General features: G+C 44.6%; 3 protein-coding genes across 8 annotated transcripts in view; 2 read left to right on the top strand and 1 right to left on the bottom strand.

The window, feature by feature from the left end:
* Positions 1-145: 145 nt before the first annotated feature.
* On the top strand, positions 146-17,315 carry ranbp2 (RAN binding protein 2). 2 transcript variants are annotated; one of them, XM_088414513.1, is made up of 29 exons: positions 146-232; positions 2,028-2,095; positions 2,171-2,282; positions 2,568-2,720; positions 2,904-3,134; positions 3,237-3,379; positions 3,471-3,666; positions 3,767-3,907; positions 4,046-4,205; positions 4,475-4,656; positions 4,733-4,926; positions 5,056-5,179; positions 5,335-5,496; positions 5,601-5,738; positions 6,151-6,282; positions 6,362-6,580; positions 6,667-6,750; positions 7,374-7,515; positions 7,653-7,735; positions 7,811-12,068; positions 13,761-13,928; positions 14,109-14,195; positions 14,304-14,479; positions 14,672-14,981; positions 15,321-15,410; positions 15,487-15,638; positions 15,743-16,016; positions 16,111-16,463; positions 16,571-17,315. In XM_088414513.1, the coding sequence occupies exons 1-29, from the start codon at positions 161-163 to the stop codon at positions 16,874-16,876; spliced, it is 8,910 nt and encodes a 2,969-aa protein (XP_088270639.1). In that variant the 5' UTR covers positions 146-160; the 3' UTR covers positions 16,877-17,315. The 2 variants fall into 2 exon arrangements, with proteins under 2 accessions (XP_088270639.1, XP_088270638.1); XM_088414512.1 differs by having other exon boundaries at positions 7,641-7,735.
* A 289-nt stretch (positions 17,316-17,604) lies between these two features.
* tpt1 (tumor protein, translationally-controlled 1) lies at positions 17,605-21,136 on the top strand. Its single transcript, XM_088414220.1, has 6 exons — positions 17,605-17,747; positions 18,571-18,638; positions 20,145-20,329; positions 20,402-20,507; positions 20,624-20,740; positions 20,821-21,136. Exons 1-6 carry the CDS (start codon positions 17,720-17,722, stop codon positions 20,821-20,823), a joined length of 507 nt encoding a protein of 168 aa, XP_088270346.1. The 5' UTR covers positions 17,605-17,719; the 3' UTR covers positions 20,824-21,136.
* Positions 21,137-21,476: 340 nt separating this feature from the next.
* Positions 21,477-21,904, bottom strand: part of LOC148423907 (general transcription factor IIF subunit 2-like) — a 29,506-nt gene continuing 29,078 nt past the window's right edge. For all 5 annotated transcript variants that reach the window (XM_088414215.1, XM_088414214.1, XM_088414217.1 and 2 more), the window contains one exon: positions 21,477-21,696. In XM_088414215.1, coding sequence (XP_088270341.1) covers positions 21,547-21,696 — 150 coding nt within the window. In that variant the 3' untranslated portion in view covers positions 21,477-21,546. The remainder of the gene's footprint in view (positions 21,697-21,904) is intronic.

The raw sequence follows: 21,904 nt of genomic DNA, 5'->3' as shown, positions 1-21,904 counted from the left end.
TGACGCCTCTAGCAATTGACGTTAGCGAGGCTGCGCAATAACATCACGAGCAGGTTATGTGACGGCGTGACCGTTCTTCTAATATTCGCCTTTGTCATTTGTGACGAATCACTTTCTATGCAACGTTACCAACCTTTTTAGTGCCCTTTATCCGAGAGCCATGCGGCGAAGTAAAGCTGAAGTTGACCGGTATGTGGCCTCCGTACAGACGGCGACACCTTCACTCAAAGAGGTAAGTGGCGCCGGTTAGCATCTAGCGTTAGCATTGCTAACCGCCCTCGTTCTACACTTGTATAAATATTCGATCCCCCCCCAAAAAAAATCTGCGTGTGCTTCATGTTGACTTCCTTCGGCGTGGAGTCTACTATTTGATAAGGGTCAGCTAGTCCTCGCCAGCTTGTTTTTGCTAACCGGCAAAATGACGGCTATCGTGTCCTCCCCTTGAATGCCGAGAAAGCGCGCGGCGTGGGATGGCCACGGAAGCTAAGCTATTGAGCGCTACTTGTACAGCTAGCTTGTCTTGTCACATGAAAACATTTCAACATGGGCCGTTATGACCGACTGTGTCACCTTTAAACGAATAGGTGGGTTTAACGGAACCCTGCTGGGGCGTTGATATGCATTTGGTGGCCTTTTAAAACAGACAAAATTGCTCTACATGTGGGGGAAATTCGTCTGGCAATAACAAACGGTCAACACAGTAAGTTAACACACTAAAGCAATCAAACAATCAATGACAAATACATGTGATATACACTAAAAATAGAAAGTAAAACAAAATCCAGCACAACAGTGGCGTGTGTTATCACGAGTCGAAAGCCAAAAGAATATGAATGTTTTTAGACTGGTTTAAAATATACATGTAAGCCTGCCATATATTGTCAAAACATTTTGGACCATTTTATATCATAGATTGGTAAAAACATTGACCCGTGTAGATGTTTCAAATCAAAAGTAGCATGTGAGACAATTCTAAATTCCAGCTTTTGGTTCACCACTTGGTCAACACGTGCAAAACTTTAATCAATTTTTTTTGTGAGTTGGAATAAATGTAAACTTTAAATGAATTTAATAAAACATAAGTCAACAACGTGTTACCTCTGCAGTTATTTGAGGCCTCTTTGGATAGCCTATGTCAAAAGCCAGCATCTTGCATGTTTTCCAGGTTTCCAGGTTAAATGATTAGCTTAGTTAGCGAGCTTTGCAGGAACTTGAAATTGATTCTAATTGTTTGAATCAGGTGTGTTTGAGAGAGGCTTTGAAAACATGCAGAATACCGGCACTCAAGGACTGGAGTTTGACACCTGTGGCCTATGTTTATATTTGTGTCGGAAATTTGTGTCCAAAAGGTTTTGCTGCCGTTGAGTACAATGCAGCACATCTTTTATTTCGACAGCTATGGCTGCAAAAACATCTAACAAAATAAAAAAACATTAACATTAATGCAGCAGAACACAACATACAGTAAAAATGTGACATTTCTACATAGGTCTGTTGTCTTGAAGCAACGACAGATTCAAATTCTTCTTTCATCAGTGAATCAGATGTCAAGATCGGCAGCATGCATGATGCCCCAACATGTCTGCTATTAGATAAGTTTGAAAGTATACAAGCAGCGTTAGCATTCATTGGCATACAAAAAGATACTTGAGTTCAATTCTGCAGTCCCCCCAAAAAACACAAGCATCCAAAGCAGTGACATTCCTCCCATCAAATTCTGTACACACACGTTGCCCAGAAGGCACAACAAAAGCAAGACATCAAGCACAGACCTCTCCAATAAATGTCAGTCTATAGTCTATAGCGATCCACGTGAATGACAAACACCATGTGTTAAAAACAAATTACAGTTAAAAAAAAAAAAAAAGAGAGAGCTCTTGCAGAGGTCTTGAAGATGTCTGTCATCCATTGAGGCATTGACTCCAAAATATGTAATATGTATCTGGTAGATTGAAGTGAAAAGATTTTACAGATATGTTTTTTTGTACTTGTTGCTAAATCAAGATTTGTATGTTTTTTATTTACAGAGGCCTGTCAAGGGATTTTTATTTGCCAAACTATACTTTGAGGCAAAGGAGTATGAGTTGGCTAAAAGGTAAGCAAGTGTAGGAAAAAAAAACTGAATTATTGGATTGTTAAACATACTGATGTTTTTCTTCCATATTCGCAGACATGTGTCAGAATATCTTAGAGTCCAAGAGAGGGATCCCAAAGCACACAAATTCCTCGGACAACTCTATGAGCGAGATGGAGATGTCAACAAGGCAGTAGGATGTTACCAGGTAAGATGCAAATGTTACTTGTTATTTAGGCAATAAGAAGTGTGGTTGCAAGCGACAGTTTATTTTTCTTCTTTTACGGGCCATATGGATTTTTTTTCTCCTCTTCAAATAGATATTTTTACAAGAAGCTATGGCTAATTTACCCAAAGTGGAGTTGTTGGCAATATTTAACTTGCAAATAGCAGCGATGCTGCCTTTCTGTTCTCAATCTTTGTTTGTGTCAGACTGATGTAGTTATTTATGGAGGCATTGTGTTTCTAACCATTCTCTATTCTGTGCATGCAGCGCTCTGTGAACTTGAACCCAGTCCAGAGAGACTTGGTGCTGAAGGTGGCCGAATTACTTGTCGGCAAAGAGGAATGTGACAGCAGAGCCGAGTTTTGGGTGGACAAGGCTGCCAAGTTGTTGCCAGGGAACCCAACAGTCTTTAACCTGAAGGTGAGGCTGTTTTCATTCTCGGAACAGGTTTATCAGCATTTGCAGCTAAATGTATGAAATGTCACCAAAAAAAAAAAAGAACCAGCGGCAGTCCATATTTTTTTGCAATGTAACACAACAAAGTTGTGACTTTGCAAGAGTATATCACACTGACCGCTTTCCAATCTTCCCCCATTTTTGAAGGAGCGTCTTTTGAGTCGTCAAGGCCAACAGGGCTGGAACCGCCTGTTTGACCTCCTTCAGGCTGAGTTGGCAGCACGGCCAGGAGATGCGCATGTCAACGTGAAACTGGTCCAGTTGTTTTGCCAGGACGGTCGACTGGAGGAGGCTGTTAAGCACTGCTTGGCCACTGAGAGAAGGGGCTTCCTGCGCAACAGTCTAGACTGGTATACTGTGGTGGTACACACGCTTGAGGTCAGTATGGCCTGAAATTGAGAATTCTGTAAAACTGTACCAGGATGTAGTTTGGGGTGTGTCAAATGGACCTGACACAATAATTTAGCCAACTATTTTCAGGATTACCTGGCTCAGCCCAGCGTGTCCAGCAATGAAAAAATGTGCCGGCATCTTCAGAGGGAACTGCTTTTGGCCCACTGCAACCTTGTTAGAGTCACACTCTATGGAAACACTGTGCAGTCCTGTCTTGATGCTCTCACATGGTAGGCTATTGTGTGTTAAGCTTTGGAATTGAAATTTGCGTGCAAACTCCTATGTGCCTGACCATTTTGCCATCTTCCTGCATGCACACAGTTTTGACTGCTTAATGCAGAAGCTGAGCAGTGTTGCTGGCCAGCACACGGATGACCTTTGTGAGGTGTTTGTGGAGATGCGAGCTCACCTGTACTTACATGCTGGCACACTGCTCTTAAAGCTGGCTCAGGAACATCGACAGGCGTGGAGGGCAGTCATAGACCTGGCGGCACTCTGCTATTTGCTGGCCCTGCAGGTACTAAAGCTTTGACATGAGTACTTTACATTTGGTGAATGAATGAAAGAAAGATAGCAAAGTGCCGCTTTGACATTTTTTTTCCCCCTGGGTCCACCAGACTCCCAGACCCAAGGCAAAAGTGACCAAGAGAGATCAGTCTGCGCCACATCTTCTGGAGCTACTGGCTAATGACAGACAAAGTCAAGCTGGCCACATGCTGCTTAATCTCAGCAGTGATTCGTGTAGCTTGATCAGAGAGGTACAGTATGTGTTTGCACCATTTATGTTGGAAGATTTGTTAGGTGACTTGTGTGAACTGTCAGTGTATGATACAATGTTTCTGTTGCAAATGTGTATCGTTGGCCACATTGCCTTTATTCTTTTTGGATATACGTAGGTGGTAGAGGCATTTGGGAACCGCAGTGGTCAAGACTCCCTAGTTGAACTACTTTTAGGACCGCAGGCCTCTACTGGATCCTCCTTCATGGCTAATGATGACATCCGTTCCATTAGTGCACAAGCTCCAGAAAGCACTCAGCTAGCCAAGTGGGATGCAGGTACATAATGACAGAGAGTGATGAAATTAACTGAAACATTTGGTTTTGTGAAATGCATTAATACAATAACTGCAATCATGAAATAGAATATGTGGATCATAGAGTTGTCTGTAGGGGAATTATGGGCGAAGTATTTCTCACAAGTCAAACATTTACATTCCAGTTGGCTGAGTCAGTTGGACAACCAAAATTGATTGACATTGCATATTCCTGAGTTTAAAAATCTGATCATTGGTTCAAGTCATTTTAATTGTATGCCTCTCATTTAGGTTCCGTCCCGTTGTATCACGGTGACTTGCAACATTTGAGCTGGTTAGGATTGCAGTGGGCCCTTTTAGGCCAAAGACCATCCTTGCGCCCCTGGCTTCAACAACTTTTCCCCAGACTAAACCTAGAAACTTCCAAACTGGACACAAATGCACCAGAGTCCATCTGCCTTCTGGATTTGGAGGTCAGTAGTTAGCAGCCCCTTCGTAATAACATCTTTACAATAAAGTTAACGGACAAATACGCTTCTTGTCTTGCAGGTATTTATACATGGTGTGGTGTTCTGCAGCCATTGTCAGCTACAGGAGACGGCAAAGATAAACAGTGGAATAAACCAGCAGCAACAGCTCTATGAACCTCGCTGCCTCCCTCTTCCTCTCCTCCGTCTCTTGACCACAGACAGGCAGAGGGAGTGGTGGGATGCTGTCTGTAGTCTTATTCACCATCGAGCTGCGTGAGTCTCTTTCATATCAAAAAGTCCAATACATTATAATTGTTTTTTTTAAAGTGCTGGCCTGTCCTGTCGGCCAAATTGTTATCACACATATAACGCTTCTCCTCTCACCCTCTTATCATTTTAAAGGCCTGGTATGTCGGCCAAATTGCGAATGATAGTACAGCATGGACTAAACACATTGAGAGGCGGAGAGAAACATGGGCTCCATCCGGCATTGGCTATCTACTGGGCTCAGTGTCTCAGCCAGACTGTAAGTACTTGTATATACACACTTTTTAGACAGTCTTCTTCTGAAGAAAGTTGGTGCACTAAGTTTCAGCTGTAGGCTTATATAGGAGTCTTTTATTTATTTTACACACACACACACACACACATTTATATTTAAAATTTTGTGTAAATTGAAAGGGTGATGGTGTCAACTCGTACTATGACCAGAAGGAGTATATCAGCCGCAGTGTCCACTATTGGAAAGTTGTCCTTCCATTGTTGGACAAGGTCAAAAACAGACGAAGCATACCAGAACCCCTGGAGCCCCTCTACATACACTTTCCATCCAAAGATATTCAGGTAAGTACTTCAAGAGTGTTCCTCTTCATTCATGCTTTTGGTCACATTGTGTGAGGGTTGTAATCATGCCATAATTGAATGCATGCAACCTTTCTCCTGCCCAGGTCTCATCTGTGAAAGGCTTTGAAGAAGAAGCCAAAGTAGCACATGCAACACTCCTTGACATTGAAGGCAAAACAGAGGAGGCTATTACAACATTGGAATCAATAAATAACATGTCATCTGTCTGGCATTTGGCTCAGGTTGGTCTTCTGATTTGTATACGTGGCTAAAATGGCCAAATATTGTAGGCGTTAGAATTTATTTTGAGAACTAAGCAATCGTTACATGCGTATTCGTTTAAAAACCATACTAATGTAATTGTTTTTGGGTCCTTGATTTCCTCACTTGGTGCGGTCCTTGTCTGCTTCTGGGTTCAAATTCTGCTCATCACGTCAACACATGCACAACCACATGCATAACTTTATTGTATGCTAATGTTGCTGTTGAAGAGACTGTCCATGCTTGCATTTTTGTTATTTGTTTTGTTTGTTCTTTAGATGCTGAAGTTTTATACCAGCTCCAATAATTAATGAACTTGTAATTAGGACGTGTGAAAAATCATTGTCCTGATGCCACATTGTTTACATGCCTGTTTAATGTTTTGTTTGAAAGATCTACCAGCGGCTGGCTGAGGAAGCCAGCAATGGAGTTGAGGAGACACAGGACAGGTGTATCACTTTTCTGAAGAAATTCAGGATTTATCTTTTAAAGATCTACAATGCCAATGGGGATGAGGCTGAAAAAGTAATACTTTTTTTTCTTTGTCAGCTGAATGTTCATAAGATCTGAAATCTTTTAAGACATTGACCGAATTACAATCCAGCTTCCAGTGTCCATGGAGGAAGTTGTGGACCTTCTAAATGATGTGAATCAGCAACTTGGCGAGAGCGGAGAGGATGAAGAAGAGAAGTATGATGGTTGTATGGGCCCAGCCCATTCAAGCCCTGCTTATCTCGCAGACACCAGTGCCAACATATCCCACGTCAAGTTTTCCAGTCCATCCCCTAACAAAAGCATTGTTTCTCCTTCCAAAAGACACCTGGTAAGCTCCATTTGATGAACTTATTCAGAAACCATCTGAAATTGTTTCATGATTAAATGTTGGGCTCTTCTAACTTCTTGTTTCAGATTTCTCCCAAGACACCACCTCACTGGGTGGAGGACCAGAAAAGTCTTCTCCAAATGCTGTGCCAGCAAGTAGAAGCCCTTAAGGTCAGCCTATGAATTATAAAGTCCACAATTATGTATGTCCCACTCACATTAGTTTGTACTAGAGTCCACTGATCGATAGGGAATCCCATTTCAGTACTAACAATCGGTAATGTATAAAGGGTGGGAAAAAGTACACATAGCAAGTTTTTGTATCAGGCCGATACCCGGCCTAATTTCAAGGTATCGGTACCCGCAATGGAAGCCGATACTAGTAGTACTCTTGATTTTAAGACTCAAGAGTGTGGCATTAAACTTCACTACTATGTACAATATTTGCCTATAAAAGATTCTAGTATTGTATGTTTCTGTAATGTATGCTGGATTTAATACATCTGTACCCAAAGCCCGCTCTCGTGTTGAATTTTATGTATTCATGTATGATCTGTCAATTACTTCAGTTGAGAATTTTCCATTTCATATTTGTGTGTGGTACGTGTGTTGACTCACATTGCTTTCGTGATGCATATTAATGATTCACTCGTTTGCAGTCCCTTCAACCTTTTGTGAAGAAGTCTAGTCCGGGATCTAACCAACTTTTTGTTGGACAATATTGAAAAGCGTTATCTAAAGAGACCATGGGATGCATCAGATTGAGTCACAAGTCTTTACCTTACTTGTTGCAGAACGAGGTCCATGACCTGAAACACAACTCTTCAGCAAATGTGAGCTCTCCTCATCACAAAATGTATGCTGAGCGCTATGGTGCTGAAGGGCTACAAGAGTCTTTCACTCCTGTGCAGTCCTATCATGGTGCCCCCCTGACAGGTCAGTGTGCTATTTGGAATACAAAATACATTGTTAATGGCAATTAGGATTGGCTGTTTTTAACAGAAATGGGATGCTAGTTGATGGAATATATATTCTTTCATGCATGTGCTTTGATGTTCAAGTTTCCACCACAGGTCCCTCTGGGTACTACAATCAGTCCCCGGCATACAACTCTCAGTATCTCTTGCGCACAGCGTCTAATGTAACCCCTACAAAGGTAAACTAAGCATTGTGTCCCTTGTTTGACATGAATTTTCCCCATCATGCTGAAATGATTTGCCCTCTCGCACAGGGCCCAATGTACGGTATGAACCGTATGCCACCTCAGCAGCATATGTATGCTTATCAACCGCCGACCCATACTCCTCCAATGCAAAACGCCCCTGCTTGCATATATACCCCTCAAGAACAGAGCTTTGGTCCCCCTCTTCGATTTGAATCGCCAGCGACCAGTCTCCTGTCACCCTATAGTGAAGAATATTATGGGCAGAGTGTACCTCACCAAACCACCAACCCTCCTTTACCTGAACCTGGTTATTTTACTAAACCATCTGTAATCCCCGCTCAGCCATCAAAGAACATTGAGGCCAAACCTATGGATCTTGGCAAACTCTCTTTTAGTCAGCAGGCACCTGCTGAAGTACCCAAAGTCCCCAGTTTTGGAACAAGCACAGTTTCCCAATCAACACCATCAGCTGCCTTTAAATTCAACTCCAACTTTAAATCCAATGATGGAGATTTCACTTTCTCAGCATCCAAAGCTAAGCACAGTGAAAGTTTGCTAGGTCTCCTGACATCTGACATCCCCGCTAAGACAGATACTTTGCCAGAGAAGCCTTCTGCTCAAGAGCAGACGCCGAGTGGTCAAGCAAGCATTTTCACTTTTGGTAGTAAAAATTCATCCGGCTTCTCATTTGCCAATACAGCGCAAAGCACAGGCCCTAAGTCCCTGGAGCAGCCATTTAAATTTGGGGATATGACACAGCCGGTGTTTGGTCATGCCAAGCTTGCAGCCGAAGATGACAATGCAGTAGATAGTGACAATGACAGCTCGCATGTTGAGGAGGAAGACGATGACGATGATGGACCTCACTTTGAGCCCATCGTACCCCTTCTTGATAAGGTTGACGTGAAAACGGGTGAGGAAGATGAAGAGGAGTTGTTCTGTCATCGAGCAAAGCTGTATAGATTTGACGCAGAGACAAAAGAGTGGAAGGAACGGGGCATTGGCAATGTTAAAATCTTGAAACACCTCACTACGGCGAAAGTTCGGCTCTTAATGAGACGGGAGCAAGTCCTCAAGATATGTGCTAATCACTACATAACCACTGACATGAAACTGAAACCGAATGCTGGCTCCGATAAATCATGGGTGTGGAATGCCATTGATTACGCAGATGAAGAGCCCAAGCCCGAGCAACTAGCCATTCGCTTCAAAACCATAGATGAAGCATCGCTGTTTAAGAGTAGCTTTGAAGAAGCACAGAGCATTGTGGCGAAAGAGCACAAGAAACAAGAAGAGAAAAAAGATGATGTAAAACCATCCAAACCAACGGAAACTTTGAAAGAAAAGTTTGCATTAAAAGAAGGCGAATGGAATTGCACTGAATGCTTAGTGAGAAATAAACCAGACAGTGTGAGGTGCGCTTCTTGTCAAAGTGCCAATCCCAATTCCACAACAGCAAACATGGGGACTGAAAGTGAAACAAAAGGGGCTCCCTTTACTTTCAAATTTGGGACTAGCGAGACTTTCAAGTTTGGGACAGGTGAATCGAAAACGAGCAATTCTGCCTCCTCCTTTCCTGGATTTACAGCTTTCGGAACTTCGTCCCCATCGTCTTTTACTTTTGGGACTAATTCTAGTAAACCCGCAGATACAACAGTAAAAGAAAGTGCACCTGCAAGCAAGAACTCAGAATCTAGTTTGGGTTCTGCGTTTGGCGCCCAATTTATGAAGAAACCAGGTCAGTGGGAGTGTGATGTAAGTTGGGGGAAAAACGACCTTGATGCGGAGAATCGCGTTAGCTGCACAAATCCCAACCGCAGCACGAAATCAAAAGAGGAGGTTCCCGTTTCTGAAAATCAGTCTACAGCAACATTTTCAGGCGTTAAGACTGATTTACAAAAGAAAGACTCGCAGAGCGATTCATCAACGTTGCTGTCCAAATTTTCTATGAAGGAGGGTCAGTGGGAATGTGACAGCTGTTTGTTGATAAACAATTCCACCAGCAGTCAATGTGAGGCCTGTTCGACACCAAATCCCAACATGAAAGGCACAAGCAGTGCTGCTTCATCTGCTCCCGCTTTCACCTTCAACTTTGGAGCGAAAATGTCATCGGGCCAACCAACTGGAACGGGATTCACCGCGCCCTTTGGAACTGCCAATTCGTTTCAGTTTGGGCAAAACAAAAGTGAGCCCTCTGCAGCTTCCTTCAAGTTTGAAACTTCTCAGTCTACTCCAAAGACATCAAGTGCTTCTGGATTCTCTTTCTCAATGCCCATCCCTCCAGGTGGCTTTACCTTTGGTATTCCAAGCACTGCAAAAGATGAAACTGACCAGTCAACCCCACCTGATCAGGCGGCTGCAGGTTTAGCATCCAGCTTCCTGAAAAGCATAGCTGATAAACACAAGGTGGAAGAAACTGATTTTACTCCCCCGGAAGACAATCAAGGATTTGAAACAAACCCATTAATATCTGGTCAAACAAATACATTTAGTTTTGCCGACCTGGCAAAGTCAAGCGGAGGAGACTTCCAGTTTGGCCAGAAGGACCCCAGTTTCAAAGGTTTCTCTGGCGCCGGTGAACAATTGTTCTCATCAACACCCACAAAGACGAGTGCCACAAATGAGCAAGGGGAGGACGACATGTATAAAACAGAAGAAAATGACGATATCCAATTTGAACCAGTGGTTCAAATGCCCGAGAAAGTTGAACTCGTCACGGGGGAGGAAGATGAACAGGTTCTTTATTCCCAGCGTGTCAAACTGTTTCGGTTCGATGTAAGCACCAGTCAGTGGAAAGAACGTGGGGTGGGAATCCTAAAATTTTTGAAAAACAACTCGAATGGCAGACTTCGGGTGTTGATGAGGAGAGAGCAAGTTCTGAAAGTTTGCGCCAACCATTGGATCACTACCACCATGAATCTTAAACCTCTGGCGGGCTCAGATAAGGCGTGGATCTGGATGGCCAATGATTTCTCAGACGGCGACGCCAAACCTGAACAGTTGGCTGCCAAGTTTAAAAGTCCAGAACTCGCAGAGGAATTCAAAGCTAAGTTTGAAGAATGTCAGAGACTCCTCTTGGACATCCCCTTGCAAACCCCGCACAAACTGGTCGACACGGGCAGAACTGCTCACCTGATTCAAAAAGCGGAGGAGATGAAGTCCGGTTTGAAAGACCTGAAATCTTTTTTGACTGATGACAAAACGAAGATCGACGACGACAGCCAGCTTGCATCCGCTAATGTCAAGTCGATGTCAAGTCTTTTGATCAAACCTCACAATGAAACCGCCGGCCCTACCTTGGAGTGGGATAACTACGACCTAAGGGAGGAGGCTTTGGATGACACGGCCGACTCATCGGTGTATGCCTCGCCACTCTCCAGCAGCCCGCTACGAAAGAACCTTTTCCGCTTTGGGGAATCCATGGGGGGTTTCAGCTTCAACTTCCAGCCTGGCATAAGCCCCTCCAAGTCTCCTGCCAAACTCAACCAGAGCCGATCCTCGGTGGGCACAGACGACGAGCAAGACGTTACCCAGGATGATGAGCGAGATTGTTTGTACTTTGAACCTGTAGTCCCCCTGCCTGACCTGGTTGAGATTTCCACAGGTGAAGAAAATGAACAGGTCGTCTTCAGTCACAGGGCCAAACTTTACCGTTACGATAAAGAAACGGGCCAATGGAAGGAGAGGGGTATCGGAGACCTCAAAATCTTACAAAACTACAACACAAAGCGCGTCAGGTTGATTATGAGGCGAGACCAGGTGCTTAAGATCTGTGCTAACCAGTGGATCACGGCAGTCATGAAGCTTGAACCCATGAAAGGTGCTGAGAAGGCCTGGGTGTGGAGCGCGCTGGACTTTGCCGAGGAAGGAGATGGTAAAGTGGAGCAGCTGGCCGTGAGATTCAAATTGCAGGAAACGGCAAACACGTTTAAGCAGGTTTTCGATGAGGCCAAGATTGCTCAGGAGAAAGCGGAACTTATGACCCCCGTGGCCTCCATCGTGTCTCAGGACAGCGGCGACTCGTCAAAAACCACCACGACTCTTTGCGGAAAGGAAGCGATTTCGATTTTGGAAGAAACCACGAAGGAACGCACGGAACTCTTCATCGAGAAGACATCCAGGTCTCAAAGTGGAGTCGGCCCCGCCAAGTCGGTCATGTCTCCCCCGAAGTTTGTCTTTGGCTCTGACAGTCTTCAGAAGATATTTGGCAGTCCAAAATCAAACTCTGACAGCGGTGACTGCGAAGCCAGTACGAAACCTAAAGAGTCTCCGCTTCCGAACAAGGTTCCAACTGCGCCACCTGCCTTCAAAATTCCACAGAAAGGTAGGCAAAATTTATACAGTGTTTATGAAATGTTCTTTTCGGAAAAACGCCTAATTCTCCCCACAACCAAAACATTGATCATTAATCCCTGGTAGAAAGTATCCTTAATCTGTTGCTAGCGTTTTCAAATGAAAAGCCTTTACACATTCTTCTTTGACAATTTTGCTCTTGGTCAATGGCCTTCCCATTTGGTTCCTGTTAATCCAACAAGCCATCCTCCTTTAGGACTGGATTTTAGGCTTTTCAAAGATAACCCAATGGCCTTTTGGACAAGCGCATCGAGCAATCAGTTTGAAAGTCCAGGTACTCCAATGATCGCAGTGTGTCTTAACATTTCTCAGCTATCACCTGGATAGTAGATGCAATACGAAAGGAATAACAGATGCACGGAGTGGACAACAGTACAACTAACGTGTCTGCATGTCTGTTGGGAAAGTGTTCTATTTGCTGTCGTTTTAAGCAGAGCACAGTTAAAAGTCACCCCCAATAGTTGAAAGACTGCCTTTTCATCTCGCGGACAAAATGGCAGCCCTTTGAGATGGATAAAAACAAGTCACGTTCTGCTTATTCCACAACGCATGATTGATCATAGAAATGCATTTAGCTGACTGAAATTACAGAGTGAATCAAACGAGGCGAAACTACCTCAAACCTGAATGTTTAAAGGAACATATTTTGAGTCATTTTACTGCCCGGAATAAATATTTTCGAGTGGCAAATTTGTTTACGAGTTTCTTTGAATGCACTTATATATAGCTAATCAGAATTGCGTGTATGTCCAAATTAATTGCAAGTACATTCAAAAGTATTTGCAAACATTTTGCAGCATAGTAAATCAAACATGGGTAGTTATAAACATGCTCTATGGTAAAAAGCTAGGATTTTTCTCATCATGGCACTTGATTTTGACTTGGGCAATGTACATGCCCATATTTCAATATGTTCAACCGTAGTTGCAAATACCTTCAAACGCATCTGCCAGTCAAAAATGGTTATTTCACATAGGTAATTCCACACTATAAATTTTCACAACATAACTGATAAAATGGGACTGAGGTGCGATGTTGTTTCGTCAGCAAAATATTTGAAAATAATCATTTGAAGGGGGGTAGAAAATGTTTTTTACTGATTACAGATGCATGCATACTCGCACGCTTAAATTTTCGGGCACAATGCCAACATTTGAAGGCAGTTTGGAGCCCTGAATTTAGATGTCTGAAATGTTTTGAAACATTTTATCAGCAACTGCACCAGCAGGAAGGATTCCATTTCAAGCCAATGCTGCCTAAATGTTGAGCGCTCGAGTTCACCGGAGGAACGAATGCGTTGTGTAAACGTCTCGCCCTCCAAATTTAGTGCAGGAAGAGTGGCAACAGGGTGAAATGCAATTCCCAGCCTCGTGTGACCTTTGCAGTCAACACGCCAACAAATGCAAATCATTCATCCAAGTATTTGGTGGCATTACAATATTTTGAATCTTGTTGCCACGTGATTAGGACCACCCTGGCCTGCATCAGTATGTGACTCTTATCCTTGTATAACCTGCCATATCAATTTGGCTGCATGATATTTTTTGCTGTGCATAATGTATTTCTGTGTGCAATGCTAACACCTCATTTGTGGTCAAAACTTCTTAACCTTGAATATGGTACCATCACCAATACAGGCGTTCCTTTTATTTGTCTGTCATAGGAGTTAGCAGTGCTATTGCTGTGTCAGATGAGGACTCTGAGGTGGAGATTGTGTACGTCAGGGAACCCACCGCCGAACAAGCTGCTTTAGCCAGGAAATTACAGCTGCCGCTCACCTTTTTCTGCTACCAGAATGAACCAGGCTACACCAGCGACAGTCAACCGGATGGTGAGCAGCAACATTTGAACAATTCCGCCTGTCAGCAGGCGTGAGAAGTCTAAAATTCATTGTTCTGTCCAAATCATTGTATTCAGCTCATACCGCATGTGTTTTATAGTACTCATTAGAATGCATTAAAAATGTGATTTTCATTAGAATGCATTGAAAAAATGTGATTTTTATGTGTAGATGAGGACTATGAGTCAGCAGTGAAAGCTTTGAAAGGGAAACTTTACCCTGATCATCCTGAAACAGAAGACACTGCTTCTGCGAACGGTATGTTTTTGGTTTTTTATTGAAGTCATTGTTTTGGTTTTTTTTTTGTTTTGTTTTTTTGAATACTCATCAGTTCACCTCTTGACATTTGACATCTGATCCATTCAGAGCCCGACTGCCAGGTCGTTTGGGAGAAGAAGCCAACGCCTGAGGAGGAAGAGAAGGCCAAGTGCCTTCAGCTTCCACCCACCTTCTTTTGTGGCCTGAGCACCACTGACAGCGACTTGGAGCCTGACAAGACGGACGACTTTGAGACCGAAGTCCACAAGGCTCAACGGGAACTGGTAGGCAAAGTCAAAGGGTCGAAAGAAAGTGTTAGTGAGCGGTCTTGATTCGTTGGCTAAGTCGGGTCTCGGCAACCTGCGTCTCCGCGTGTCTCGGGAAAATGAATAATGCTTAGATCGGACCGACTTCGGATGGCGTAACAAGCGACGTGTTTGAGTTGCAGATGAAATGGTTTCCTTTCCTTAATGTAGGATGCCCAGTTAGGCGGCGCCGAAAAGGTGTCCGGCGGCACAGCCGAAGACCCGACACCTGCGCCCTCCCTGACTTCCAAGTCCAGCACAGAGAAAGATGGGAAAGAGCAGCAGGCGAATGTTCCTGCGCAAGCGCCCGGCAGCAACGGTTCTCCGATTGACCTGTCAACTAAACCTGGGCCGGAGCCGGCGACCGACCTGTCAACTAAACCTGCGCCCGAGCCGGAGGCCGCTCTTGTCCCCGCCGCCGCTCCTGTCCCCGCCGCCGCTCCTGTCCCCGCCGCCGCTCCTGTCGCTCTTACGAATACAGGTTTGACTCACTTGGGTGTGCGTGCGAGCGAATGGGTGCTTGTCTATATGGAATTTGTGATTGGCTAGTTCAAAGTATAGGCTTTTGAGACACTTGCAAGTGGGAGGGAAAAAAAAGACCGGTAATTATGGTTAACCACCGACATGCTAATATGAAGTGATTCTGTCCGAGTTCTTTTTTTCTCATGTCATTCACACTATTAGTGTGAAAGCTTTTTTACTGTTTTGACAAGTTGTAGGGGTGACCTGCAATATTGATGATACGTTTCTAAACGTGTAATATTAACATGAAGTAATGCTGTCCATTTAGTTTCCTAATGAAAATGTTCTTGTTTTGCAGGTACATCCAGCTTTGGCTTCAGCGCAGTCGAGGGCTTCTCTTTTGCCGATCTGGCCAAAAACACGGAGGGCTTTGCCTTTGGAACAAAGGGTTGGTCTTCTCGGGTTCTGTTCTGTCGTCAACACTGGCGTTTTGGATCGTTTGCATGTCGCGTTTATGTGTGCAGATTCAAACTTCTCTTGGGCAAACGCGGGCGCGGCTGTATTCGCTTCCTCGGCCCCGGCGTCAACCAACAACAACGATGAGGGCGCGAGCGACGAGGAAGATTCCCCGAAAAATGTTGACATACACTTTGAACCTATCGTTTCACTACCGGAGGTACTCCGCAAACGCATCTGTGTATAATTGTTAGCCTTTAATTTTTGTCATGCAAGTAAGTGCTGATCGGTGGCCTCCTTTTGCCCCGCATTCCATCCTCTCAGGTGGAAACCAAATCTGGAGAAGAGGACGAAGAGATCCTCTTCAAAGAGCGCGCCAAGTTGTTCCGATGGGACCGGGACCTCGGCCAGTGGAAGGAGCGCGGGGTCGGCGACATCAAGATCCTCTACCACCCGGCCAAGCGCTTCTACCGGATACTCATGAGGAGGGAGCAGGTGTTCCGGGTTTGCGCCAACCACAACATCTCCCTGGCCATGGAGCTGAAGCCCATGAACACCTCTGCCAACGCTCTCATCTGGACCGCAACAGACTATTCAGGTTGGGCGCGAGGAACAGCGAGCGCGACGACGGCCCGACGGAAATGCCGCTTTTTAAGCGCGGGCGATCACTTGCGCTATTCTTGTTTTTCCAGACAGCGCCGAAGGCGCCGTGGAGCAGCTGGCCGTCAAGTTCAAAACCCCGGAGATCGCCGCCTCCTTCAAGAAGACTTTCTGCGAATGTCAGAACCACATGGGCCAAAATGACGTCTCGTGCAGCCCCGCGCCCATGATGTCCAGAATTCAGGAGCACTCCCGAGACTCCAACCCGCAAGTCTTCCTGGCCGTGGAAGCCGACGGCCAACCGCTCGGCAGCATCACGGTCGAGCTCTTCTCTCACATCGTTCCCAAAACGGCGGAAAACTTCCGCGCGCTCTGTACGGGCGAGAAAGGTTTTGGCCTGAAGGGCTCCGCCTTCCACAGGATCATACCGGACTTCATGTGTCAGGTGAGAGTGGTTTGCTTTTCAACCCTTCCGGCGCGAGAGATATTATTTCATCAATTTGTAATCAAATCTCCCAATATGAATGCGCCATTTCTCCGCGGCTCTTGCAGGGCGGCGACATCACCAACGGCGACGGCACTGGCGGAAAGTCCATCTACGGCATCAAGTTTGAGGACGAAAACTTCGACGTCCGCCACACGGGTCCGGGTATCCTGTCCATGGCCAACCGCGGTCGCGATACCAACAATTCCCAGTTCTTCATCACGCTGAAAATGGCGGAACACCTGGACTTCAAGCACGTGGCTTTTGGCTGGGTCCGACGGGGCATGGAAGTGGTGCAACAAATGGGGGAGCTCGGGTCAAAGGGAGGCGTGCCCACCAAGAAGCTCGTCATCGCTGACTGCGGACAGATTTAGACTTGATGGACTTTTGAAGCTCACGCAGTCCAGTGGTTAAAGAATCTCGCACTGACCCCAAATCTATTGCTCATGAGCCACGAATATTTTGGAGGGAGCGCTTTGATCTTACATCGCCGCCCGAACACCTCATGCATTTTTGTGAATATAATTGTACATTGGTTTTTGTCTTGCATGTTTTCAATTTGAATGTATTGGTATTTGTTACACACACACACCGCCCTTTTTGGCCAATCTGTAATAATTGTAATTTAAACAAATAGAATGTTATTTGAACGCACCATTGCCCTCGACCACTTCGGCTCCCAGTTAAGTTTTATGGCTTTTGCCCAATGTTCATTGTGCCCACATAAAACGGAACAGATGGTAGCTTCATCAAACTCAGTTGCCAATCTGTTAACAATTTCTTCTGAACGAGAAATAAAGATGCTTTAAGAAATTCATGCATATATTTTTGGAGTCAAGGAAAGCAAGTACAATGTATGTTGCGTTTGTTGAATATGACGTTTTCTGGTTTGTTTGGTCAAGTGGTATTCACAAGTCGAGCCCTGTATGGGCACTGGGTTTATGTGTTTGGGGTACAAAACGAGGAGGGTTGAAAACGTCTCAGTGGATTACCTCAAAAATGTACTTAATGCTTTTGGTTGTATGCGAAAAAAAAAGTGTAGTACCGGCCTTGACCACCACGCGAGGGTGGCGAACTCTCGCATAGCCCAACCCTCGCGATGACGTCAACAGGATGTAAATAGTCCGCATCGTGGCCCGTTCGGCCTTTTCCTCTCGGGTTTGGTTTGGGGCGCCAGGGTTTCTATCTCGGGAAGATTGAACACCAAAGCGGCAAAAATGATCATCTACAAGTGCATGCTCACCAGTAAGGACTTCCCTTTTGTTCGCCTTTTCGCGTGCTCTTTTCCCGACTGTTGTCGCGGAAGTTATTTCCTAATTGTGGAAAAAATGTTTAAAAATAGTTTTTAGCTGGCTCTCGCTTCCTTGCTAACTCGTGCCGCCGCGTTCCTAATGCTAACGCTAACGGTATGACATGCTAATGCTAACGGTGTGACGACATCGTGTCGCCCATCCATTCTGGTTTGCCGTTACGCAAAAAAAAAAAAAAAAGCCGACATGGCTCTCTTTGAACCGTGTAGCTTGCTTGCAGTTTTAACAGTTAGGGAATACATCCGCATGACCGGTCTAAAGTTAGCGTTAGCATCACACCCACGTCTCGTTTCTGTACTTTAATGGCGGACGTCTGTTTCAAATCGCTTGGGTCGCTATCGAACTTAACTTTGTTATACTCTAATCACCTTTTTTTCTGAATTAAGTGCATTATTACTAGGTTGTCTGCCTTTCTAGCATTAGTTAGGAAAACTACTTGATACGTTTCAGGCCCAGATGCCCACTAGTTGATTAAACACAAGACTAGTGTTACTAGTGTCCATTTTTTCGTTACTCGTACATCTACTAAGCCAAAGTTCATTAAGAGGAGTGGAAAAACCACTAGTAAAACGTCATTGTTCAAGTTTTAATCACGAGTATCTATACTAAGACAAAGTTCATCAACTGCAATGGGAAAAAATGACTAGTAAATTGTCATTGTTCTGGAAAATAGTAGGGAAAAATATCAGTAGTAAAGGGATTTTAAGGTGGTTATCTGGGTTAAAAATTCTGAAATATTTCTTGTCCTTTTCCTGTAGACGATGAGATGTTCTCAGACGTATACCCAATCAAGGAGACGCCGGTCTTCTATGAAGTGGAAGGCAAGGTAAGCAAATCATGTGACCGGTATAAGAAAGGAATGCTGCCATCATTTCAGGACACGTCATCTCTCGATTATTAGTCATCTTTCTGTGATACGTCACATAGTGAGGATGACTAACCCCGGTTGTCGTGATGCTGCATTATTTAAAACATCAATCATGCGGAATTTGTTAGATTTTCTAAATACAGGGCAGTTGATCCTTACCTGGCCGGTTTTATTTTTTTAACCATTGACCTTATTGTAAATACAGTTTCAGCCTAAGGGCCATTAAGACTAGAGGCCCAATAATTTTAAGTATCAGGATTTGCCTAGTTTTGAAAAATTTTTTAAAAGGGCGGATCGGTAAACAAAAAACTTGTTGCACATAAGAATTCCAAAAGTTGACGACATCTTGCATTTTTTTTTTTTTTTTGCCAGAAACTTGCAGTCCTAATTAGCATTTGGCGAGCCCATAAATTGAGGTTGTGGGTCTTATCTGGCGCCAGGGCCTTGAGTTGCACACCCGTGCTATCAAATCGATTCACTCAGGAAACTATTACTCATAAGGAGAGTTCCATCCCTGGGTGCATTATGTACTACAAATGTTGATTGCCCTGCCATGTGATCATAATTGCCATTGGACATCTACTGTAAATCTTTGTAAGAAATAAGTGAAACGTTTACCTTGACGTTTGTGTGGCTTGCATTTTGCAAAATCTCTCTTCCTCAACCCTGGGATGAAAACAAAAGTAAAAAAAAAAATCTCCTGGGATAAATTGGGCTTGTATTTACACCTGCACGGGCGGTACAGGTACCTTTGTCCTTACTGTGACGTTACCAAAAAGTGACAAGTATCTGCCTGGGCGTGGCAGAAACAGAGTGCAGAATAAGCAAGGAACACTTAGAAATGCATCAATGAAAGAAAAGAGTCACTTAAGGTTGAGAAATTAACTCCCTAAAAGGTTAAATTTCCATAATATGTACCCTCTATAAACAGAAAAGAAATCCCTGGAGTTGAATGTCTAAGATTCCTCAATAATAAAGCATTGAATGAGTTCAAATGGATTTTTGACTTGTATAGTCTATGTCCAGTGGCGACTCGGTGGGGCAGTGGTTAGGACACACGCCTCACAGTTAAGGGACCTGAGTTTGAATCCTGCTGGCTCTGGCCTTCCTGTGTGGGGTTTTCATGTTCTCCCCGAGCCCGCGTAGGTTCTCTCTGTGCATTCTGGCTTCCTCCCACTCCAAAAACATGCGCGGCACGTGTTTTGGACATACTAAACTGTCCTTCGGTGTGATTGGTTGTTCGTCTCCGTGCACTCTGCAATTGGCTGGCAACCAGTTCAGGTTGTGCGCCGCCTACTGCCTGAAGTTAGCTGGGATAGGCACCAGCAAGCCAATCCGGCCCTTGTGAGGGTTAGCGACTCTAGAAAACGGTCGGCCGGACAGGCGTCCAGTCGAAATGGATCTTTGACGAAAGTCGTCGATGGCGGCCAGCGAGTTAAGAGCCCCAAATCGCTTGTGTTTTAGCTGGTCACCACCACGAGCGACATCGACGACGCGCTACTCGGCGCCAACGCTTCTGCCGAGGAGCCGGGGGAGACCACGGAGGCGGCGGTGGAGTCCGGCGTCAACATCATCCTCTTCCACAAGCTGCAGGAGACGACCTTCGACAAGAAGAGCTACCTCGCCTACATCAAGGAGTATCTCAAGAAGTAAGTCGGTCGCCACGCTCGCCACGTTTTCAATATTGAAACTACAATCTGAGCATTTTCTTTTTTGAATAGAATCAAGACGAAACTGCAAGAAGACAATCCTGACAGAGTGGAGCAGTTTGTTGCCGACGCCAATGCTGAAGTCAAAAAGATGCTGCCGGGTTTCAAAAATTTCCGGGTAACTTCATATATATATCATCCCAAAGACATTATCAAAACTAATCATCTAATTTATAAGATGTATGCTAACATTGACTCCGGATTGGCGGTATTTTAAACACACGTTGCTTTCAGTTTTACACAGGCGAGTCCATGAACGTGGACGGCATGGTGGGAATTTTGGACTACCGCGAGGACAACGAAACGCCTTTCATGCGCTTCTTTAAAGATGGCCTCATCAGCGAGAAATGTGTAAGTTACTGTGCCGAGCGTTCACCATGGAGTCGTGATAAATGCTGCATATGATTTCTCAATTATTTTTGTTGTTGCAGTAACCACGGTGACTAATCGGATTGTCAACCGGCTGCCGCTTCCGTTTAAAACGCCCCCGAGAGCAGAGTGCATCATGAGCTACATTCACATCATGGCCCACTGGACAAAAGTTTTTAACTTTTTTTCTCCTCCCGCCCTCCCGCCATAATCAGTGTTTGACTTTTATTTTTGTCAGTAAAACTGAAGGAATATGCTCAAGGCACCCAGATTTGGACTTTTTGGATGTTTTAGCAAGGACATCGGCTTTCCTTCATGCGCTGTGTTCATGGTTGCATTCAAAATTCCATTAAGTTGAAAATAAACTGAGTAACATCTGTTTGCTTCCTTTCTTTTTCATGGGATGTACAGTTTGGCGAACTCAATGGGACTAAATTGGCGATAGCTGCTTTGCATACTTTTGAACCTGGGGTGTATAAACTTATGAGCGCGACTGTGTGCTCTGTGATTCCATGGGGCTCAGTGTTTCATAAGAAACAAGGAAAGAATAGACACATTGGTCAAATGCTTTTGAAAGTCCTCCCCAATGTGGGTGTGGTTGGACAGTGGTTTTAAATTTTAAAATCCAACGCAGCGTGTTTCCACCTCGAAGCTAACTGGGATCCGCGGTTGTCATGGCAGCAGTGAACGACACGGTGCAGTGAAATTGAAAACAAACTTTACTGGACCCCCCAATGGAGCAACTGTAATAAAGACAACCAGCAAAAGTGTTATGCATAGGGGGGCTGTTACTTGGAGCCGGCGTTAGGCGTGTGCATTTCCTCTTCCTCCTCAGCCGACTGGTAGTGTCTGTACTCTGCCTTCAGCTCCCACGTGCTTTTGTGAGCACCTTTGCTGTTGTATGTACCAATCTCCCTCATGATTTCTTTCAGGTAAGTCTACGAGACACGTCGCAGACATTTTCAAAACATCAGCACTGATTAGTTGTGATGTAGCAAGTGGGATTTAAACAGGACCGAACGGAGCATAAAAGATGTTGAAATGGCCTCTTGAACCACAAAACAAGGGACGCCATTTTTTTCTTTTTTCCCCTAAATAGTTCGCGACCACTATGAAATTGGACTTCCAAACTGTATTTGACAAATC

This window comes from Hippichthys cyanospilos, chromosome 5 (assembly GCF_059441005.1).
Source record: "Hippichthys cyanospilos isolate Australia breed blue-spotted pipefish chromosome 5, RoL_Hcya_1.0, whole genome shotgun sequence".
Classification (NCBI taxonomy): domain Eukaryota; kingdom Metazoa; phylum Chordata; class Actinopteri; order Syngnathiformes; family Syngnathidae; genus Hippichthys; species Hippichthys cyanospilos.
The sequence above is the reverse complement of the archived record's forward strand: the minus strand, read 5'-3'. Positions and strand labels throughout refer to the sequence as shown.